Raw genomic sequence first — 22,775 nt, forward strand, 5'->3', positions numbered from 1 at the left:
AGAACGAATTAGTAATTTTTTTTTTTTTTTTTTGAAACTTTGCCCGTGTGGTAAAGCGTGTAAAGGTTGGTGTGGTGGTCCCCGAAATTCAATATTATAGGAATTTAATAAATAAATAAACTAAGAAAAAAGAAATACAAGTGTACGCTTATTCTTGTTTCAGTATGTCACACGAGCTAAAACAAACTGTTAAAAGTATTATCTTGTTATTTTCTTGGAGAAATTATTATACCTGGATGTGAATTTTGCATACAACTCTTTTAAGCCTCTTATTATGATGCAACTACTTTCAAAGAACTGCAACTGGTATATTTACTTGGATAAATGATCACATGAATCGCACCCCCAAACATGTCTCAAAAAAAAATCCACAAGCAAAAAAATTGCAAAAAAAATTGCTAGATCTGTTTCTTGTTTCACAGATGATTATTAGTTCTTGAGCAAGGCAAGCACATATGCAGCAGCAGTAACTGTAGCTCCACCAAAGTCATTACTGATGAAGCGCGAGCTCATCAGTCAAAGTGGGCAGATGGAACTCCTTGTTGATGCGAATGTATCCTCAATAAGGGTCACTGGTGTGGTTCCTCCCACAACGCCTTCGATGCCAAAGTCAGAATAATGAAAGCACCTTATGAAATGAAAAACAAGATAAAAAACCAGAGTGCTCTCTCAAAGTGTGAATGTATATCCGTACCTTCTGTTGACTATGTGAGGGCTTTATACATGTGGCTTTAGGGGCTAGCCGTTGTGGTTGTTAATGCTTTCCCTGGTAACGCCTCTGGACCAATAATGAGGCTTTTAAGAGGCTCCCAACGGTTTGCCTGGTTGATTTGGTAATTGCCTAGGTCATTGATTGACTGCATTGAATGACTCCCATGCCTTCGTTAGTGATGACTGGTTTCTTCGTTATTCAGGACGACTTCGTCTGGGTGCTTTCTTCGTCATTAGTGTTAGTTTCGTCTATGGGATGTAATCTCGTCATTTCCATCAGTTGCCCCCCAGGTTCTGTGGTCGTCTGTGACGTGTCATGACGATCACGAAAGATGAAAAGTTTTCTTGAGCTGTCTGTGACTCTTGGGGTTCCGTTCCGAATTTAATGCTTAGTGGCGGCGCTACACGCAACGTGGCCATGTGGTGCGTGCTGATCCGTGGAGTTAAGGGCATGACTCTTGGGTTTCTCGCTGGTTTTTCAATCGTTTTTTAGCCTTAATTTAAAACTTCTCCTCTTCTAGTTTCTTTTACTTTTCAGAAAGCAAAACAAAAACACCCAAACGATACTCCAAGCGTTTTTCTCGAGACTTCTTCTCCAAACCATTGTGTTGCACCTTGGTGTTTCGCCATTGGAGGTATGTTTTTCCTTACCGGTCTTTTCCTTATCTTTTCCTTCTATCTTACTGTAGTGTAGTTTCTGATTCTCTTTTTCTTTTCTTCCTTTGCTTTTGTCGGTCTTTGATTTTCTTGGGGATTTAGCTTGTGTTGTCTTTCTTTGCCCTTTGTTTTCTATATTTCCATGGTTGATAGTTTGGAGGTTAGGATAGCTTGCCCATCGATCTCCTTTCTTTTTGCGCGCCTAGGGGGGGGGGTATTTGGGTGTTTTCCCGTATTTGGAAAATTTTGTGTTTGAGGGCAATTGTATGAGTGTTGTTTTGGGCGACTTGCTGCGTTTGCTTCGTCAATCGCTTAATTGGTTCGAAGGTTTAGTAAGGAGAGAAGTGATGTCTAAGGTTAGGTCTAGCAACCTCGAGACTGGATTGTCGTCTAATGGCAACCCAGTGGAAGGGGATACAGCCGTCTCTACTCTTCGGGAGGTTAGGGCTTTTTATGCCCTCAGGGAGGTGTATGGTTTGGATGCCGAAACTGTGAGTAGATTCAAGGATAGGTCCTAGTTTCCGGCGCGAGTTTGTGTTCGTCTACCCAAGGATGAAGATAAGGCCTATCACTTTTTTCTGGGTGAAGTATGTTTTTATGAGTCGACCTTCTCTTGCGGGCTTAGGCTCCCCGTCCACCCGTTCCTGATGGAACTTTTGGCCCATTTTGGTATTGCTCCAGGGCAGCTCATGCCCAACTCGTGGAGGATCGTGATCAACTGTATGCAAATATGGTTGGCCTCCAACGGAGATATGAACAGGGTAGGTGAACTCACCTATCTATACCGTTTGAAAGAGTCAAAGGAGTGTCGGTATTATGAGTTAGTCCTCTGGGAGAGAAGAACGAGAATTGTTAAGGGTTTACCTTCGTCCTTCAGATATTGGAAGTCGCGCTTTTTCTTTGTGTCCGGGGATGATTTCGAGACTCAATCCAGCAGTGATTGGGGCGATATCCCAAGGTTGCTTCGTTGGTGGGGAACCTCGACTTTAGGTGCGTCAGTATTTCTCCCCGTCGTTTCAGTTTGGCCACTTTTGATGCTTTAGTATTTCGAACTCCTTTTTCTTTTATCTGGCACAGTTAAGAGACGGCCTAAGCTTAAGAGCAGGCACAAGGAGCGCATTGAAACCGCAATCGGGTACGCTGAGACGATTGAGAACTGGGATGACCTGGTTGATCCCCGGACCCTCGCCTTTTACAACCTTGGTCCTGACCCGTCCTCTTATGTTCTTCGTTAAATCGGTATTGAGGACAAAAAAAGTAAGTATTGTCCTCGTCAGTGTTAATTCTACTCTTGTACACTTAGGATCTCCTGTTAAGTGTTTTCCTCTTGCAGAGATGACAACAAAGTTTAACAAGGACATGTACGCGAAGATGAGGTCCAAGAAGGACGAACCGCTGTCCAACTTAGGGAAGAAGGCCGTGCGAGTAATCGGGAAAGGCCCGTCCGTCAATCCCTTTAGCTCCATGACTCCCATAGTTTCTACTACGGAGACGACAAGGACGGCCTCTTCGACCACGTCTATCGAGGAAATCCCTACTCCAGGCTTCAAAAGGCCACGCGTGGCTGATAAGGAGAAGGAGAAGGAGAAGGAGAAGGTTGGTTCACGATCGTTCATGATCTGGGATGACAAAAGGCTGGTTGTAGACAAGCTCACGAAGTTGTCACTCCAGCAGATTTGAAGGCCCTCTCTGATATGTCACTGAATGAGATTTCCTTTCGTCATGTCCATAAGCTCATCTAGGTACGATGTTCTCTTTTCCCATCTTTTTTTTTTTTTTTTTTTACTGATGACTTGATGATTCTTTCTAGGTGTTGGGGGAGAGCCTTCATATTACCTCTGAATACTTTACTCAAGAGGCCAAGGTGGCATCTCTAACATCTCGGATGAAGGCTTTGGAGAAGGAGAATTCTGACCCGAAGAAGAATTTGATCGCTTCTATGGACGAGACAACTTCTTTGAAGGAAAAGGTCAAGACACTGGATGACGACCTCAGGGTCGAGCACAAATTAACTCAGGAGAAGGATGAGCAGCTCCTTTCAGCCAAGGAGAAACTTAAAACCATTGCTGCTAGGTTGGTTGAGGCCTTCCAGACCACTGACGAGTACAACACAGTACTTTTCAGTTGGTATTTTAAAGGCTTCGAGCTTTTCAGGAGGTATCTGGTGAAGCATCCTTTTGGGGTCGACATGGAGAATTTAGATCTGGAAGAGGTTTATAAGGAGATGGCAATGGACGAAGCTGCTCAATCCTCCGCCCCTAAAGGTGATGCCCCTAGGACTGCCACAGATGACCCTAAGACTGCCACTGACGCCCCTGCCGGTGAAGACGCCCCTGATGCCTGATTTAATCACTTAGGAAATTTTTGCTTTTGGTGAATGCCCGTCATGCTTTGGGCCTTTTTTTTTTTTTTTTTTTTGTAAATCTAATTCCGGAACAATTAATTGTTATCTTATTTTGAAAACAATACTTGTGGCCCAACGTTTATGGGTCATTAGAAAGAATAGGGATAATTGCCCGTTGTTTTTGGGCCTTAATTGACTCTATGATTTTGCTCTTACCTGTTTATATGATTGTGCTCGTGCCTGTGATGTTTTAAGTTCATCCATACCTTGTACTTAGCATAAATTTCTTAGCTGTGATTTCTCCGTTCGTCCATGATTTGTTTGCCACCCTTGATCCTTTAGAAGGGCTTGGATACAGCCTGAGTTTTGTTTTGATTTGTTGCAAGGTTCTTGTCCCTTTTCTTTTTATCTTTTCCTCTTCTTCTTTTTTGTGTGGATTCATCAGTAGCCTGAATCAGTCAGGCGAGATCTTGTCACTTGCACCTGCTAGAGGATTGCGCCTGCAGTGGCTTGTTCCCATCGAGGCGGGGCCTTCTCGTCTGATTTATGTACTCCTTCAAGGGACATTTTTTGCGTTTATGGCTTCGTTGGTGACTTACATCCGTCAAAGCGGAATCTTATCACTTAGCCATTTTTTTGGCGACCTACATCCATTTAAGGAATCTTGTCACTCAGGCTACATCAGTGATTTACATCCGTCTTAACGGAATTTTATCACTTAGCTTTTACAACCTTGTACCCGTTAGAAGGGTCGTCAGTAACTTCCGTCAAGGCGGAATCTTGTTACTTTAGTTTGTCTTATACCCGTTGGGGTTGTTGTCAGTAACTTACATCCGTCAAGGCGGAATCTTGTTACTTAGTTTTTGTATGCCTTATGATTGACTAGACTTGCTTGCACAAAGACATCAGAGGAATAATTCTTTTATTAAATTCAAGAATGAATGCATTCGTCTATTACATCTACTGGTGGTACTTTTTTAAATGCTCAATGTTCCATGGTTGAGGGAGTCTTTGTCCGTCCATGGTTTCCAGGTGGTAACTTCCTTGTCTTGTGTAGTGAATGACTCGGTAAGGTCCTTTCCATGTAGGACCCAGCTTTCCTTGGGTAGGGTCTTTAGTTGCTGGGGTGGTCTTGCGCAGGACAAGGTCTCCTATGTCCAGTCGCCTGAGTTTAACCCTCTTATTGTAGTACTCGGCCATCTTTTTCTGATACTTCGTCATCTTGCTGGATGCGTTGTCTCTTACTTCGTCCAGACAGTCTAGGTTGAGTCGCAGTTCATCGTCATTGCGCCCTTCGTTGAACGTTCCTCGTCTGATGCTCGTTACCCCCACTTCGACTGAGATTACTGCTTCTGTGCCATAGGTAATCCTGAAGGGGGTCTCTCCTGTCGAGGTTCTGGCTGTGGTTCTGTAAGCCCACAGGACATTAGGTAATTCTTCTGGCCAAGCACCCTTCGCATCGTCCAACCTGGTTTTGATAATCTTGAGCAGCGTTCGATTCGTCACTTCCGTCTGCCCGTTTGCCTGGGGATGCCCCGAGGATGAGAACTGATTCTTGATCCCAAGGTTTGAACAGAATTCTCTGAAGCCTTGGCTATCGAACTGCCTCTATTTATTTGATATGATTGTCAAGGGCATCCCAAACCTGCAGATTATATTCTTCCACACAAAACTCTGAATTCGAGCCTCAGTGATCGTTGCTAGAGCCTCTACTTCAACCCACTTTGTGAAATAATCAATAGCAACAAGCAGGAACTTTACCTGACCTTTACCTTGGGGAAGTGGGCCGATGATGTTAATTCCCCATTATGCAAATGGCCACAGGGAAGCTATAGTCGTTAGTCTCTCTGTTGGAAGCCGTTAGTCTCTCTGCTGGAAGCCGTTGTACATTCCCGTATCGCTGGCACTTGTCGCACCTCTTGACGATCTCAACAGCATCTACCTACATGGTTGGCCAAAAATATCCTGTTCGTACTACCTTGTTCACCAGGGATTTGGGGCCAGCATGGTCGCCGCAAATTCCTCCGTGGATTTCTTCGAGGATGTATCTAGCTTCTTCTTCGTCGACACACTTCAAGTAAGGCATAGAGAAGCCTCTCTTGTATAAGGCATCATTAAGGATCGTGAACCTGGCCGCCCTCTTCTTAATCTTTTTAGCTTCCTCCGTGTTCTGAGGGAGGTGTCCATCTTGGAGGTAGGATATTATGGGTGTCATCCAGTTGTTTGTGCTCTGGATGGTGAATGTTGCAATTTCTTCAATACTGGGGTGTTTCTGGACCTCCATCGCCAGATCTGTGCTAATCTCCCCTTCTTCTGATGACGCTAGCTTCGAGACTTCGTCAGCCCCCATATTCTGACTCCTTGGGATCTGCACAAACTCCACTGTATCGAACTCCTGAGTTAGATGTTTCGTCAGCTTGAGGTATTTCTGCATCATTTCTTCCTTTGCTTCGTACTCTCCCCTAATCTGCCCGATCACTAGCTTTGAATCACTTTGGATCAACAAGTTTTTAGCACCAAGTGCCTTTCCAAGCCTCAGTCCCGTCAGTATCCCCTCGTATTCAGCTTCGTTGTTGGTGGCCGGAAATTTTAGTTGGACCCCATATTTTAGCACCTCTCCGTCGAGGGTAGTTATGACAACCCCTACTCCCCCCTTCCTCTGGGCTGACGAACCATCAGTCTGTATCGTCCATCTATCAACTTCGTCGGTAAGGCTGTCTTCGTTAGGAAATGTGAACTCTGCGATGAAGTCCGCTAGAGCTTGCGCCTTGATCGCCGTTCTGGGGTGGTATTCGATGTCAAATTGACTAAGTTCAATCGCCCATTGGACCATTCTTCTGACTGCCTCAGGTTTGTTCATCGATTTCTTGATCGGTTGGTCTGTCATTACGAGGATAGGGTTTGCCCGAAAGTATTGCCTTAGCTTGCGCGAGGCTACTATTAACGCAAACGCGATCTTTTCGATCCTTGGATACCTGGACTCAGCCCCTTGGAAGGCCTGGCTGACGTAGTAAACTAGGAGCTGCTTCGCGCCTTCTTCTCTGATCAGGGCTGCACTTACTGCTGAGGCTGACACGGCCAAGTATAAGTATAGATCTTTCCCTTCTTTGGACGGGCTCAAGAGAGGTGGACTGCTCAGGTAACGCTTTAGTTCCTAGAATGCTGCTTCGCACTCGTCGATCCAGGCAAAAGCCTGCTTCAAGGTCTTGAAAAAGGGCAGACATTTGTCTGTAGCTCTGGAGACGAACCTGTTTAAGGCTGCTATCCTTCCTGTGAGTTTTTGAACATCCTTGACGGTCTTGGGTGAGGCCATGTTGATGATGACTCGCACTTTTTCTGGGTTTGCTTTTATTCCTCTTTGGGACACCATGAATCCCAAGAACTTTCCCGAAGCTACCCCAAAAACACACTTACTTGGATTTAACCTTATCTAGTGTTTTTTGAGGGTTACAAACGTTTCCTTCAGGTCATCCAGATGTATGAGCTCTTCCTTACTCTTGACGAGCATATCGTCCACGTACACTTTCATGTTCCTGCTAATCTGTTGACTGAATATTTTGTTCACCAACCTCTGATACATGGCTCCAACATTCTTCAATCCAAAAGGCATTACCTTATAACAGTAGAGTCCTTGACTCGTGATGAAAGCGATTTTCTCCTGGTCTTCCTTAGCCATCCTTATCTGGTTATATCCCGAGAAGGCATCCATAAACGTCAGTAACTTGTGCCCGGCTGTAGAGTCCACGAGCTGGTCTATTCTAGGTAGAGGGAAGCTATCCTTCGAGCACGCCTTGTTCAGGTCGATGAAGTCTACACACATCCTCTATTTTCCATTTGCTTTCTTTATTAGGACGACGTTAGCGAGCCATTCAGGATAGTACACTTCCCGGATGAACCCTACCGTCAAGAGTTTAGTAACTTCCTCTGCAACTGCTTGATCTCGTTCTGGGGTGAAGGTTCTTCATCTTTGCTGGACGGGCTTCCGTTCCGGGTTCACATTCAACTTATGCTGGATGACCTTTGGATCTATGCCCGGCATGTCCTCGTGGCTCTATGCGAAGATGTCTAGGTTTTCTTTAAGGAACCTTATGAGTCTTGTTCTCATCTCGGGGCTTAACGTCGTCCCTATCTTTGTCGTCTTGTTGGCTTCTCCTTTAACCAATTCCATTGTTTCCAAGGCCTCCATTCTGTCTTCTTCCTTCTCTTCAATCATCCACGTGTGGTTCTCTTTCGCAGCCAGGATGGCTTGATAGCATTCTCTTGCCAGGAATTGATCTCCTTTCACTTCACCGATGCCATTATCTGTTGGGAATTTTACCTTCTAACGGTAGGTGAACGTCGTCACTTTCCACTTGTTGAGTGTGGGCCTCCCAATGATGACATTGTAGGATGAGGGGCAGTCCACCACTAAGAAGTCTAGCTGACGGGTCAGCTGCACCGGGTAGGTCCCCACCGTCACCATCAATGTCACTATGCCCTTGGGGTATACCCGGTCTCCGCTGAAGCTGACGAGCGGAGAGTCAAAGGGGCGCAGTCTCTTTGGATCTAGCCTCAGTTGCTGGAAGGCCGGGAGGTAGATGATGTCTGCAGAGCTGCCATTGTCGACGAGGATCCTTTTGGTATTGAATCCTTCTATATTCAGCATTATGACCAAAGGATCGTTGTGGGGCTACTTCACTCCCATGGCGTCTCCTTCCTTGAAGGATATGTCCTGGTATGTTCGTTGGTGCTTAGACGGAGGTATGGCATGGACACTGTTTACCTGTCTTTGGTATGCCTTCTTGAGTGATTTAAACGATCCTCCTGAAAACGGCCATCCTGTAATCGTGTTTATCTCCCCGATCACCTTGTGTGGAGGCTGGGGCGGACAGTCATCCCAGGAAAAGGATTCATGCTGGATTTTATTGTCGTCTCTGAACTTGCTATATTCTTCTTTCTTCACATATTTCTGTAACTTCCCTTTCCGTATTAACTCCTCTATCTGCTCCTTTAGGTCTCTGCAATCTTCCGTGTTGTGGTCGTGATCTTTGTGAAACTGGTAGTACTTGTTCTTGTCACGGACATTGGGGGATGAGTGCAATGGTCTGGGCCATTTGAGATAATGCTCGTCCTTGATCTGCGTGAAAATTTTGTCAACAGGCATAACCAGAGGAGTAAACCTTACCGTCCGAGAACTTTTATCATCTTTCCTCCTGTTCCCGTCATTGTTCCTACGATCTGGTCGCTCTCTCTTTTGCCCTTTACGGTCGTCTTCCTTCTTTGCCTTGTCGCCTGGTTTCTCAGCATCCTTTATGGCAACTAAAGCATCTTCAGCATTCATGTACTTCTGTGCTTTCAGGAGCATTTCCGCCATCGTCTTTAGTGGGTTCTTTGCGAAGGAGGCCACGAGATCTCTGGACCTCAGCCCCGCCTTGAAGGTCGTCAGCTGCACCTTGTCATCAGCTTCATCCACCTCCAGAGTCTCTCGGGTGAAGCGTTTGACATACGACCTCAGAGTTTCCTTCTTTCCCTGTCTTATGGTGAGTAAGTAGTCTACCGGCCTCTTTGGACGTTGCCCCCCTATGAAATGGCACAAGAAGGCATTACTTAATTGATCAAAGTTGTCTATGGACGAGGTCGGTAACTTCGTGAACCATTCTCTTGCAGCTCCTTTGAGAGTGGTGGGGAAGGAACGACACAGTATCTCGTTAGGTGGTTGTTGAAGACCTAGAGTCATCTTAAAGGTATTAAGATGATCCTGAGGGTCTCTGAGTTCGTCGAATGGCTCAAGTTGAGGTAAGCGAAACTTTGACGGTACAGGGCATTCAAGTACCGCCGCGGTGAAAGGCGAATCCGTAGCCCTTACCATTCTGTCTACGCTTCGGTCCATCTTCTCCTTAATGGCGCTCCTCAATTAGTCCATCTCCTTCCTCATTTCTCGAAGGAGACCTGAGTTCTGCTCGTCTGGAGTAGTTGGCCTTTGAGGGGTACCTCTCCTGTGGCTATCCCCTTCTCCCTCCGGGTTACCCTTGGACCGGTTTTCTTCCTGTTGAGCCTGTTGAACTTGCTAGAGTCGTAACTTCATTTTCTGGTTTTGTTTGGTGAGTTCTTCAATGGTGGCTGCAAGGGCTTGAACTTGCTGGGCCAAAGCTGTTGAATCTGGGTTGGATTCCATCTGAATGTAGAGGGTTGATGGAAACTACGTTTTCAAATATGAATCTGAAAATGTCGTCCCCACAGACGGCGCCAAACTGATGAAGCGCGAGCTCGTCAGTCAAAGTGGGCAGATGGAACTCCTTGTTGATGCGAATGTATCCTCTATAAGGGTCACCGGTATGGTGTCTGCCACAACACCTCCGATGCCAAAGTCAGAATAATGAAAGCACCTTATGAAATGAAAAACAAGATAAAAAACCAGAGTGCTCTCTCAAAGTGTGAATGTATATCCGTACCTTCTGTTGACTATGTGAGGGCTTTATACATGTGGCTTTAGGGGCTAGCCGTTGTGGTTGTTAATGCTTTCCCTGATAACGCCTCTGGTCAAATAACGGGGCTTTTAAGAGGCTCCCAACGGTCTGCCTGGTTGATTTGGTAACTGCCCAAGTCATTGATTGACTGCATTGAATGACTCTCATGCCTTCGTCAGTGATGACTGGTTTCTTCGTTATTTAGGACGACTTTGTCATGGGTGCTTTCTTCGTCATTAGTGTTAACTTCGTCTGTGGGATGTAATCTCGTCATTCCCATCAATTACCTCTCCACAACCAGGACATTGACTAGAGACGAGACAAAACAAAAAAGCTATTATATAAACAAGTAGTTTTGCAAATTGATGTGACTCTATCATTTAAGCAATTTCGGCTAAACTATGAACTTTACTATTCTATGCTGCCTAATTTGACTCGTTTGAGGAGAGATTAGGCAAACCACAAATTTTCAGCGTATCATATTATTAATGGAGGAGCTGATGCAACATGTCAAAGTGATTATTTAAACTTTTGAGTCCATCGCTGCATATCTTACCGGTTCACTAAAAATAATAATAATAATAAAAAGTCCATCGCTGCAATGTGAAGAATCAATCAGAAAAATAAACTGAAATGAATGCAAATGAAACATACATAAAGTTCAAACAAATGATTCAAAATGACTCTTAAAAAAAAAAAAAAAACAAATGATTCAAAAAAAAGGAAACATACATGCAATATTTAAACATACAAATTCCCCCACTTATCAATTTATTCAAATTAAGAACACTTTCTTCAATTTTGTGACTTGTTTTTCCCCCATTAATCAATTTATCCGAAAAAAAATTAAAAAAAAAAAACATTTTATTATTATAACACGTCAAAACCCCCCAAGGCATTTATGAAGAGTAGATATTGTGTAGAGGTGTCAATGTTCAACCAAACCCGCAAACACGACATGAACCCGATACAGGTTTTTTCAGGTTAGGGTTGGGCCTTAATGGGTTTGGGTCATAAACGGGTTGACCCGAAAGCAACACGATAAGAAATGTGTCATAAACGGGTCAACCCGCGTAACCCGTGATAGACACATTTGACACGTCAGTTTATTTGTATCAACCCGAAATGACCCACTTAATACAACCCGTTTAACTCATATAACAAATAAATATTTATTTTATTTTAAATTTGTCAAATACCTTTTATATCCAACAAATATTTTAAATTTTATTTTAGATTTGTCAAATACCTTTTTATATCCGACATATATTTTAAAAAGAAAAGTGAGTAATTACAAAAATTTACAAAGAATATAATTGGAAATTGAAACTTTACAAATCCTAGATCTTTAAACCCTACAAACCCTAAATCTCTAAACCTTCTTATAAATATCTTCTTCTTTCTTTCCATTTTTTTTTTTTTTTTTTTTTTAAATTTCAGTCGTACTACTCACTCTACTATCTTATAGTTTCGCAAGTTGGATGTTATATCCAATATTTTGTAAGTTGAAATGGGTTGTGTTACATTCGTGTTAACCCAACATGACTCGTTTATTAAGTGTGTCAAATGGGTTGGGTCAAGTCAACCCGTCTTATTAACAGGTCGGATTAGGGTTGAAGGATCATAAGACGATTATTAAATAGGTTGAGTTAGGGTTGAGCTATTTAGTCGAATATCCTTGCCTCGACATAATACGAACCCGACACGCTAACCCGAATTGACACACCTAATATTATGTTGTGTACCAGTTAATTTTTTTAAAGAAAAAATTAATGGATGCCCTATGAATATTAATTTAGGAAATATTTAAAAAAAAATTATAAAAAAAAAAGGGCAACTAATTGAAGTGGATGTGTGCATTGAAGGAGAAAGAGAAGCTTTGTTCATTGAAAAAAAGAGAAGCTGAGTTGCATATGAAAGTAAGCCAGTTTTGTATATAGTTAATTTTTTTTTTTTTTTTTTAATTTTATTGTATTCACTGTACAACAAATTGTGTATTGGAATAGGTCATTATGATTTGGTGCTTCTGTGCTTCCGCTACTTTTCTTTATGTCACATTCTGATCATATCATAATGTTGTCATTTCCCAAGTTCTCCATCTCTTTTTTCATACTTTTGTAGTTTTGTCATAAACAATTATCATTATAGCTCATTGCCTTAGGAAGCAATTATACATGAGAATTTTGTATGATTGGATGTTTGCCTTAGGCAGTGTTCACTTCACTTCTTCTATACAATTTATTGACATTTTAAACTTAAGAATGTAATTCTTTAGTGTTAGGTTCACATTTGTATGTAATTGGCATGTCCTATGACAAAACGCACTTTACTTGTTTATTATCTATCATTGTCTTCCACATGGTGCGCATAAAATGTTTGTTAGGTGCTTTCAGGAAAGATAGGTATGAAGCCAATCAAAACAGTCAATCCTAGTTCACGCTATGATTTCTCAGGACTAGTTGTTTTTAGATAGACTAGTTTATTTGAAAATGGGTTCATTTATTGTATTCAGGTTATTAATGTATTGGGCTTAGTCTTGGACTTGAGGTTTTGTCATGGATTGACAAAGGGGGAGATTGTCAGAGTACTGTGTTTTGGTATTGTCAAACTATGCCAAATTATGTGTCTTTTTATTAAGTTTTGATTTGTCTTAAAGTTGTAATTGAAGACCAAGTTTAAGACACAATGTTTGCTTAAGAAAATGAGGTGAATTCTGTCATTGCACAACAACCACGTTAGCATTCTATATCAACAAGTTCTGCAGCTGAGCCTCACCAAAGAAAAAGGAGTAAGAAAGATCCACACGTTGAAGTTGTTGCGGATATTGGTTCCTCTCTTAAAAAGTATTGTTCATCTATAAAAGAGTACTTCACAACAAAGAAAAATCAAGAGCAACCACAACCTTCTGGTGAAGAGATACATGAAGTGGTTTCAAACTTTTGGTGAAGAGATACATGCAATAATTTCAAAAGTATCTAGACTCATGCAACTTGAAATATTCAAAATAGTTGAGAAGTTAATACATGGAGGTGCAGAGGACTTTAAGTTTTTGAAAAGTCTTTCAAGTGATGATGATAAAAAGGATTGAATACGAGAGTTTTTTAAATAATTGAGAAATAAAGAGGCGGGTTAGAGAATATCCTTACAATACTTATTCGTACAATGCTACAGTTGGAATGTTCTTGTAGAAAATATCAAATTTGGTGTGCTAAATGCTAAAAATTTAGCATTTAGCACGCCTAATGCTAGTGCTCTAAGTTAGTTAAAGCAGGAAATATCAATAGGCGAGTTTTTTTGTTTTTGCTTTAATATGCCATTTTTAAAGGACAAATTTTAATACAAAATTGGTTGTAACCTAAGGCTACAATCTTACTTGGCATCTTTATATTGGAGGTGAATTTTGACAAATCCATCATTGGATTACATCTTCTTCTTATACTCTTCATACTTGCAAAATTTCTAAAAAATTAAATATTAATAGCTATGTCATCAATAAATTGTTTAAATTGCAAGTTTTTGTAGTTTAAAAAATATAAGTTTATAAATTATATAATAAAGTATATTCGATTGACATAAAATTTGACATGTGTATTAAGAGTGTAAAGAAGATGCAATTCAATGGTTAAATTTTCAAAATATATAGTAGTATTTATTTTATTGAGTAAGGTTGTATCATTAGGTTACAACAAATTTTGTAACTAAATTTTGTCATTTTTTTAAAATTTCAATTTTTTAAACTATTTTTAAAAATACTTTTTTCACTTTTTCAAAATATAAGTATACTTTATCAAACTTGTAGCAAAAAGATAAATAAATCGTTCCCAAATAGAGTATGTCTAGGACTAAAACTATTTTCACAATTTTGCACAACTTGCCCATATGAGAAGTCCACATGGGTCATGTGTAAATTGATGTAGCAATAGACTTTGATAACAATAATAATAATAATAATAATAACAACTAAAACTAATGTCATAAAAGATTTTGATAAACATGTAAATATGTAATAACCTAAAATGCTGTTAAATCTTTGCATTCATTTTTTTGCATCTAATTGCACATTTTCCTCTTCAAAATAATGGGAATCCACCTAAGGAATAAGAAGAGGAGATGGACAATTTAATATGAGCTTAAGAAAAATGGATGCGTTTCAAAGTGCATAGAAAGAGAAAATAGAGGAAAAGTAGTCCTACACAAGTAATAAGAGATTCCTGTAATTCACCTTTTAGTTCCAGGATTTTCATCATCCGTAACTCAACGTTTCACATTGAGTGCCAACCCATTCTCGATGTACCATAAAGTTCAAAGCACACTTATTTTTTCACAACTTTTTATTATAATTGTAACATAATATAGTGTGATTGGTAAAGAAAAAAATAGTGAATTTATGTATAAGTAATAGTTAACCGTTTACAGTATACCACATCAGAATTATGATAAAAAAATTGAGAAATAATTTGTGGTCTTAATACTTCTCTAACTAGAAATTATCTTTGTTTTGGTGGTGGGCTCCATTAGTAAAGCGAGGCTAATAGTGTGAGGGACTGAGAGAGCAAACGGTTAGAATAATGGACAGCCAATTTGTCATTTTTCTGTGGTCAAGTAAAAACAAAAACAAAAGGGGGATTCTTCTATTGGATAGCTTTGTGTTTTGATTGGAGCGTGTTTTCTATGAGTGGCTGTTAGTCTTTGTGACGTGATATATAATAATAATATTTATAAAGTTTCTATATTTTCTTTTTCTTTTATACTTTTTTTTAGTAGAATATATAATAATAATGATTACATACACACACCTACGTTTTAATGAAATACTATAAATGAAGCGGCAAAAACAAGAAAAAACTTGACTGAGCACTCAGTAGACTTTTTTTTTTTTTTGGAGTCATGTTGCAATAGACTTCAACCTTTAAGATTGTTATTTTACCATTTTAGGCTTTTTACAATGAGACCACCTTTATAAGTAGGGTAAAATCTTTAAAAATGAGGGGCACTGTCGGGTTTTATCATTTATGGGAAGGGCGCCAACTTGTTTCACATAAAGTCCAGGCTTTTGCGTTAATGATATGCCCGTTTTCGCTGAAGGTTCATTTCACCCCCCAAGTCCAGTATAAAGCAAGAGCCCAGCCTTAAAAAGCTTTCAACTGCCCCGAATTTTAATATAACGAATATTCTCAAGGAATTCTTTCGTCCAATTAACACAAAATTGGTCCAACTCTTCTCAAAATTCAACCCACAGCTTCCACTGCCTTCAACTTCCGGTGTTCTTGTCGACCCAGAACTGGTAGTTGAAGTACGGCCAGCAGAAGCAGCTGGTTTAGCAGTTGTGCACCACCACATCCTGTACATGGACTGGGCTGATTTAATGATTGGTTTTTGTTTGTCTGTTGCCCTTGAGATGGCTTCACTATCCGCTCAAATCAACACACAGCTTTCTGCAGACTTCCACTTGCTTTCTCTAGCAATCTTATTCGCCTTTGCTTGCTTCTTTGTTAGCCAATTCATAAAGCCCAAGTTCTTGGTCACAGCCCAAAAGCTTCAGAAATTTGGCAAATTCTTCGCCGTAACAGCATTTTTCATCATCATTACCATTCCAATACCTCTTTACCTCAAATTCGCTACCGGGGCCATCTATGCAATTTCCGTCTTAACTATTATTATCTGCCATCGTTTGTAGCTTTGGGGTAATTTTTTGGAAAAGAAATATATAATTAGGGTTTAATGAGGATGCGTATGTCCAATATATGACATCATTTTTACTACAAATTTGTGTTATGTTTGAAACTTTGCATCAGCTCTCGGTCTGAGTAATAAAGCTGTAAAGGCTAAAGGGTGGTCTGCTGGTACACGATATGTTTTTAATTCAATATTGTAGGAACCAAAAAACAAAGAAAAAAAGAAATACAAGTACTGTACCGTCTTTGGAAGTTTGAAAGTGACAATAAATCCTTGTCTTAAACCGTTAGATTTTGGACCGAATTTAATGGATGGATCTAAAGTTCTAATGATCTCATGCATAGGCTCCATTCTTGTTCCTAGTTGTACCCCAAAGCATTGTACTCATTTCTATTTTTTTCTTTTTCTTTTTTGAGAAGAGCCATTGTACTCACTAGAGCTCATTTCAGTTGTCACATGTAATAAAAAAAATTGTTAAAAGTATTATATTATTATTTTCTTGGGGAAATTATTATAACTGGATGTGAATTTTGCATAAACCTCTTTTAAGCCCCTTATTATGATATAACTACTTTCAAAAATATTTATCTAAATAAATGATCACATGAATCGTACCAGCAAACAAGTCAAAAAAAAAAAAAAAAAACTCCACAAGCTAAAAAAAAAAAAAAATCTACTTGATCCGGTTCTTGTTTCACATATGCAGCAGTAACTGTAGTCCTCTCACAAGCACACCAAAGTCATTACCTCTCCACAACCAGGACATAGCGTACGTACAACAAATTACTAGAGACAGAACCAAAAAAAAAAAGTTATTATATAACTAGTAGTTTTGCAAATTGATGTGACACTATCATTTAAGCAATTTAATTAAGCTAAACTATGAACCTTATAGAGCAGCTCCTAAAGAATTAGAAGAAGTGAAATGAACACTGCATAAGGCAAACATCCAATTATACAGAATTCTCATAAATAACTGCTTCCTAAGACAATGATAATGATAGTTGTTTATGACAAAACTGCAGAAGTATGAAAAAAGAGATGGAGAACTTGGGCAATGACAACATTATGATCAGAATGTGACATAAAGAAAAGTAGCAGAAGCGCAGAAAACATGACTGCTAATATTTGCTACACAAGAAGCACCAAATCACAATGAACTACTTTGATACACAATTTGTTGTACAGGGAATATAATAAAAAAAAAAAGTAACTATATACAAAATTGGTTTACTTTCAGATGCAACTCCACTTCTCTTTTTTTCGATGAACAAGCTTCTCTTTCTCCTTTGATGCACACATCCACTTCAATTAGTTGCTTTTTTATTTTTCTATAAAAAAATTTCCTAAACTAATACTATTAGAATATCCGTTAATTTTTTCTTTTAAAAAAATCAACTGATATACAACACAATATCTACTATATTTGTAAATGCCTTGGTGGGTTTTGACATGTTATAATAATAAAAAATTAAAATTTTGGATAATTTGATTAATGGGGAAAAACCAATCACAAAATTAAAGAAAGTGTTCTTAATTTGAATAAATTGATAAGTGGGGTAATTTGATTGTTTAAAGACTGCATGTATGTTTCATTTGCATTCATTTTAGTTTATATTTCTGGTTGATTCTTCACATTGAAGCGATGTTTTTTTTTTTTTTAGGAACCGGTAAGATATGCAGCAATGCGGACTTAGAGCTTAAATAATCACTTTGACATGTTGCACCAGTCACAAGCTCCTCCATTAATAATATGATACGTTGGAAGTTTGTTGTTTGCCTAATCTCTCCCCAAATGAGTCAAATTAGACATAGTAGAATAGGGGTTCGTTTGAGAACAGCTTATTTAGTTGAAATTGAAAACTTTTACTAAGAGTATACTAAAGTATGCTTGTACCTTGAAAAAAATTTGAAAAAGTGAGAAAATATGGGAAACAGTGAAGTTTTAAAAAACTGTATATAAAAGTTAAAAACTAAAAGCTGAGTTTATAAACTTATGCCAAAACACTTCAAGTATACCAAAGCATTTTCCTCTTTCTAATAAAATGATTATTTACTTACCAAAGGGGGAGAAAAGCAGCGGTCATGTCAAACTCAAACCTTTGGTTTCATTTTGACCTCTTTTACCAATATGCATTTTAAATATTTCTTGTGGTGAGTCCCTCCTAAGTACAAGGATAAACTGATTAGCCTGTCAGAGGTGAAAAAGCCTTGAATTACCTAATAACTATTTCTAGTGAGTGCGGTTGGTTGCTCGTAGGAGTTTGTTTAACAATGAGAATTGTTGTACATTATTCTTTGCGATATGCAACTTGTAAAGTTGTGATTTATAACTATGTTTATATGTTGACTTTAATTCTGTGTAAATTTTAATTGTACTTTTATTCAATCATTTCCCTGTATTTTTTGTGGGATTTACTGTAAGGGTTGTGTGTGAGAGATTGGTGAAGATTCTGTGAAGATAAAGACTTCGCGACTAGCTCGCGATTGGCTTGCTAGTGCCAAGCCGCAAAAGGCCACGTGAGAAGTACAGACTGGAATTTAAAGAGTCTCTTTGCTAGGCTGGATTTTGCGAGTCACTTCGTGACTCAAGCCAAGTCGTGAGTTATCTACGAAACTCTCTGCCTGGAGTTCTTTAAGTGTGTTTTTTCTCATACATTTACCAACACTATATAAACCCTCATTACCCATGAAATTGTAAGGATTTTTTCCAAGAAACTTTTGAGAGAGAAAACCCTAGCTAAACACTTGAGAGTTAGAGATTGTATACCCACAATCATCTACACCATTTCTCTAAAGTTTTCATTTACTCCTACCTCTCCATCTACACATCCTTGAGAGGTTCTTAGCCCAAACACTTACCTCACCCAATTTGAGTGTTGAGAGAAGTTTTGGTGCATATGGGAAGCATGGAAGAAGCCATTAAGTGGCGGATGCAATTTGGAGCTAATTGTGGGATCTGGATAACTAGTGAAGACATGGCTCTGTGAAGCCCATTGGTAGCAAAAACTTGGAGGGTTCAAGTATATTGGGTAGATTAGGCTTGGAGGGTCTTTTTGATATTCATATACTCCAACTTTATTCACTAGTGGATTGATTTCAGTTTGGAGGGCCGCAGAGAGGTTTTTCATCGAGTACTTCAGTTTCCTCTTCAATAACATGTCTAAGTGTTATCATATTTTTGCATCTCTCTTCCCTACTCTTTAAGCTTTACATTTATTGTTTATTGTACATGCTTATGCCTTAGAGTAGTATTCTGGTTTTAATACGACTTATTTACTCTTATTTCGCACTTAGTTAAGTTAAAGTAAAAGTAATCAAGTCGTAATTTAAAATTAGGGGTCTAAATTAGCTAGTGTTTCACACTATTTAAGCTTTCACAACTAATCTAAGAAAATAAAAGTTATCACTTTGGTCATAGACACAGTCTAGGAAAAAAAAAAGCATATCACTTTGGTCCTACATACAATCTAAGAAAAGTAAAATTGATAAAGAATTGAACCACAAACCTAAGATGTAAATTGGAATTTCAAATAAATTTTTTTTTTTACCATAAAATTTGGAATTTCATCATGAGTGCTAATTATTTCACATCAAGGTGTATGGATTGTATGCACCATATCAATTGAAATGTTTTGAATACATGATTTCATTTAAATTGTGAAATGCATCTAGCATTTATTTTGCAACTGACTTCTTATTCAGGGGATCAAACCATGGTTTGTACCATTTCATGATTTAAAATTAGTATTTTATATATCCTTGATAGATCTCGATTGCAAAATGGTGTGACAGTTATGAGTTATGTCTGAAAAGGATATCTGATCTATTTACTAGGTTGGTTCTAGTATATCATAGTCCACACAACAAACAACCTCTCTGGGGCCATAGGAGCATCGGTCTCAGCTTACAAAAAATTTTGTCTCTAGCTATTTTAAGATTAAAACCTATTTTTCCTTATTTAGCTAACTACTTTTCAATTTCACCCACATTAGATTCTCTATCATGAACCCTAAATTATTTAAATATGATTTATTCATTTTTTATTTAATTTTCTCATAGTTGTCAATATTGAATGATATGCGATACGTATCGTATAAAATCATATGATATATAAACACGTGGGTTTAAAATATGTTTTTTGTTAAATTTTTTGTTTTTATTTGAACCCTACAAAATTTTAAACTTTTTTTAACACAAAATTATGAGTTTTTTCTACTACCACAAACAAATTCACACAACTCTCCCATGTGCCAGACTTTGATTGATTACTTGTTGTTACTTTCACATGAGTTCACCATTTTTTTTCCACCAATCACAGTTAGCCACATGAGGGAGTTATGGCAAAAATTGTGCCTTTTTTTTTTATGTTACTTGATTTTTTGCAAAATTATTAGGATATTTGATTGAGACAAATAAAATAACATGTCCATGAGGTTTTCTATTTTTCTTTCCTTCTCTCTTTCTCCTACACAATTTGGACTACCCGCTTAACACTACACTCTCATATTTGCAAATTGTTTTCTATACTATTTAAGATAATAAATGACAATATAATTATTTTTATAAGTCTAAGAAGCTAGAATACCAAGAAAAAATATATAGGAAAATTATTAAAATAAAAGAACAAGAAGAGATAATAAATGATGATGATGATGAAGAAAATATTAAACAATAAATAATTTTTCAAGATAGTGAACATCATGATAACATTGACTTTGATGGAATTGATTAGGCAAGATAATGGACATGATGAAAATAAATAATTTTGGCTCATGTGTCATCCTTTGGGTTTGATCAATCTAAATGTTTATGAAAAAGGGAAGGATCCAAACACAACGTAAATCCCAAAGGCCCAGTTCGAGGACGGGAAAAGGCATATCCATGCACCAATCTAGACCTGATACGTGGACTAAGCCCAAGGAGAGAAGACATGAAGACCACACTGATTCAGACTTAACATGTGAACAGAAGTCCAAGGATGAGAAACGGACGGACCCATTGTCCGAGGAGTCCAAGGAACAAATGCACCTCGGGAATGCCTCAGTTGGCCATCTGTGCCAAAAAGCAGGGCATTGTAGAAGACATCAAAGACGTGTAGGTGAAGAAGAGATGAGATATTTGGGGAAGAGATGAGACATCAGCGATGTGCACTGCACCAACTAAGCTGGCCGCATTTATAAGAAAAAGACACTTGAACAGTAGTTCCACAGTTCACAACACTCTCTACCACCTCCAAAAGGGTTTTGATGGGACAAGCATCCCAATTACAACCCTGAGACATACAGGTGGATGGATCAAATGCATTAGGCGAGACTATATAAAGGAAAGGAACCCCTCTAGGAAAGGGGTTGAGAAACAGAAGCAAAACTAGAGATAAAAGTGCATCAACTTGTGTGAAGAAGATAGCAAACAATATATGAACAATCCATCCTCGGAAAAGCCCAAGGAAGAGTTTATACTTAACTTGAGTTTCATTTCATCATATTAAGAGTCATTACTTCATTAATTTCACACTTGGATCCTACTTAGCATTATAGTTGACTTAGAAAGCCCACTCTCTTACAAATTAATTGTGTTGAGCCGGAAATACTGAGTACCACTATTTTAAGTGGGTTTGAGTCATTTTTTGAGCTCTTATGTTATAAACATATATTAATTTAATTTATTTAGTTAACTTTGTTAAATATTATTATATAATTATAAATGATGATTAAATTATTCATTAGTTGAATATATTTCATATTTATAATATATATACATTTTATGTATGTATATATATAAATTTTTTTTTAATTCACTTGGTGTTTGTATATCTTAAAATATATGATATAAGATACTGAAAAATAAAAAATTAATTCATAATATACTCCATGTCATGACAATTATGATTTCTCACTTTTTAAGACACCCACTTTAGGGAATGAACAATGTTTCCTAAAGATAGAGAGCAATTGTAGAAAAGTCCCCTACATAATGCTGCTTCCTAAGATTCATTCCCCTACATAGTCAGGGGCAGAGCCACGAAGTGGCTTGGGGGGGCCCCAACCCCTGCCAAAAAAAAAAAAAAAAATTCCATTAGAGTAGGTAGAAAAAAAAATTGGGCCCCCCAATATTGGACAGCTGGCCCCCCATGCCCAATTCTCAACTATTCTCCCAAGCCTAGCTCAAATATTCTCCCAAGCCTAGCTTTAGTTTTAGGCCTTATCACCTTATGTACTCCAAATAAAACAAGCTGGCCCGCTTAAGTCCAAACACTAAAAACAAAACTTCACTTTCTCTTCATCTCAAAAAATCCACCCACTGACCCACGGAATCCCTTTTTTTACTTCTTATTCTTTTATTTTGTCTTCTTTGATACACTTTCATTTGCACTAGTACCGTTGCCTACCTACCAGCCCCCAAAACTCCCATCCTTTGTACTCACAGTTCGGAAAAAAAAAAAAAAAAAAAAAAAAAAAAAATCCTAACCAATTTTTTCTTTCTTCATCAGCTTTAGTTTTGGAACTTAGTGACTGGTGAGTTTTCTTCTCTTTCTTAAGCATTAGACATTCATCTCTTTTTAGTGTTTTTTTTTTTTTATTTTCTCAGCTATCTACACCTAAATATTCACATGTTCTTTATATTTTCATAGAGTTTTAGAGAAATACATGATTGAAGGCATGGGGAGATTGTTTGTGATGGGTCTTGAAGGGAAAATCTAAAGTTAGAGGCAGTCAGGCAAAGGCAGTAGGCATTGCCACACGGGTAACCCATCTTTGCACTTTGTGAAGACAAAGTTTCGAAGGTAAAATTGTTTTCATTTATTACCTATTTTTGATTAGTTAGATATCATGTGGCTGTGGATGTGGCCATAGGTGTTGTTAAATTGTTTGGTTTATGTTGTATACCAATACTTGTGTGTTTAATTTTTGTTTTTGTTTGAGGGGTTATTATTAATT

General features: G+C 38.4%; 1 protein-coding gene across 1 annotated transcript; it reads right to left on the reverse strand.

Annotated features, from left to right (window-relative positions):
• Positions 1–4,672: 4,672 nt before the first annotated feature.
• LOC115952082 lies at positions 4,673–7,421 on the reverse strand. The gene is made up of 4 exons (XM_031069166.1): positions 7,208–7,421; positions 6,961–7,105; positions 5,691–6,843; positions 4,673–5,320 (listed from the first exon to the last, which is right to left on the reverse strand). The coding sequence occupies exons 1-4, from the start codon at positions 7,419–7,421 to the stop codon at positions 4,673–4,675; spliced, it is 2,160 nt and encodes a 719-aa protein (XP_030925026.1).
• Positions 7,422–22,775: the final 15,354 nt, after the last annotated feature.

This window comes from Quercus lobata, chromosome 7 (genome assembly GCF_001633185.2).
Source record: "Quercus lobata isolate SW786 chromosome 7, ValleyOak3.0 Primary Assembly, whole genome shotgun sequence".
NCBI lineage: Eukaryota > Viridiplantae > Streptophyta > Magnoliopsida > Fagales > Fagaceae > Quercus > Quercus lobata.

What these genes read in the sequence shown, in the direction of transcription:
- LOC115952082 (XM_031069166.1), bottom strand. Translation starts at nt 7,421, where the DNA reads ATGGATGCCTTCTCGGGATATAACCAGATAAGGATGGCTAAGGAAGAC. An exon ending in GGACGATATGCTCGTCAAGA is followed by an intron (nt 7,106 to 7,207) that starts GTAAGGAAGAGC and finishes TTTTTGGGGTAG; the next exon opens with CTTCGGGAAAGTTCTTGGGA. An exon ending in AGGATAGCAGCCTTAAACAG is followed by an intron (nt 6,844 to 6,960) that starts GTTCGTCTCCAG and finishes TTACCTGAGCAG; the next exon opens with TCCACCTCTCTTGAGCCCGT.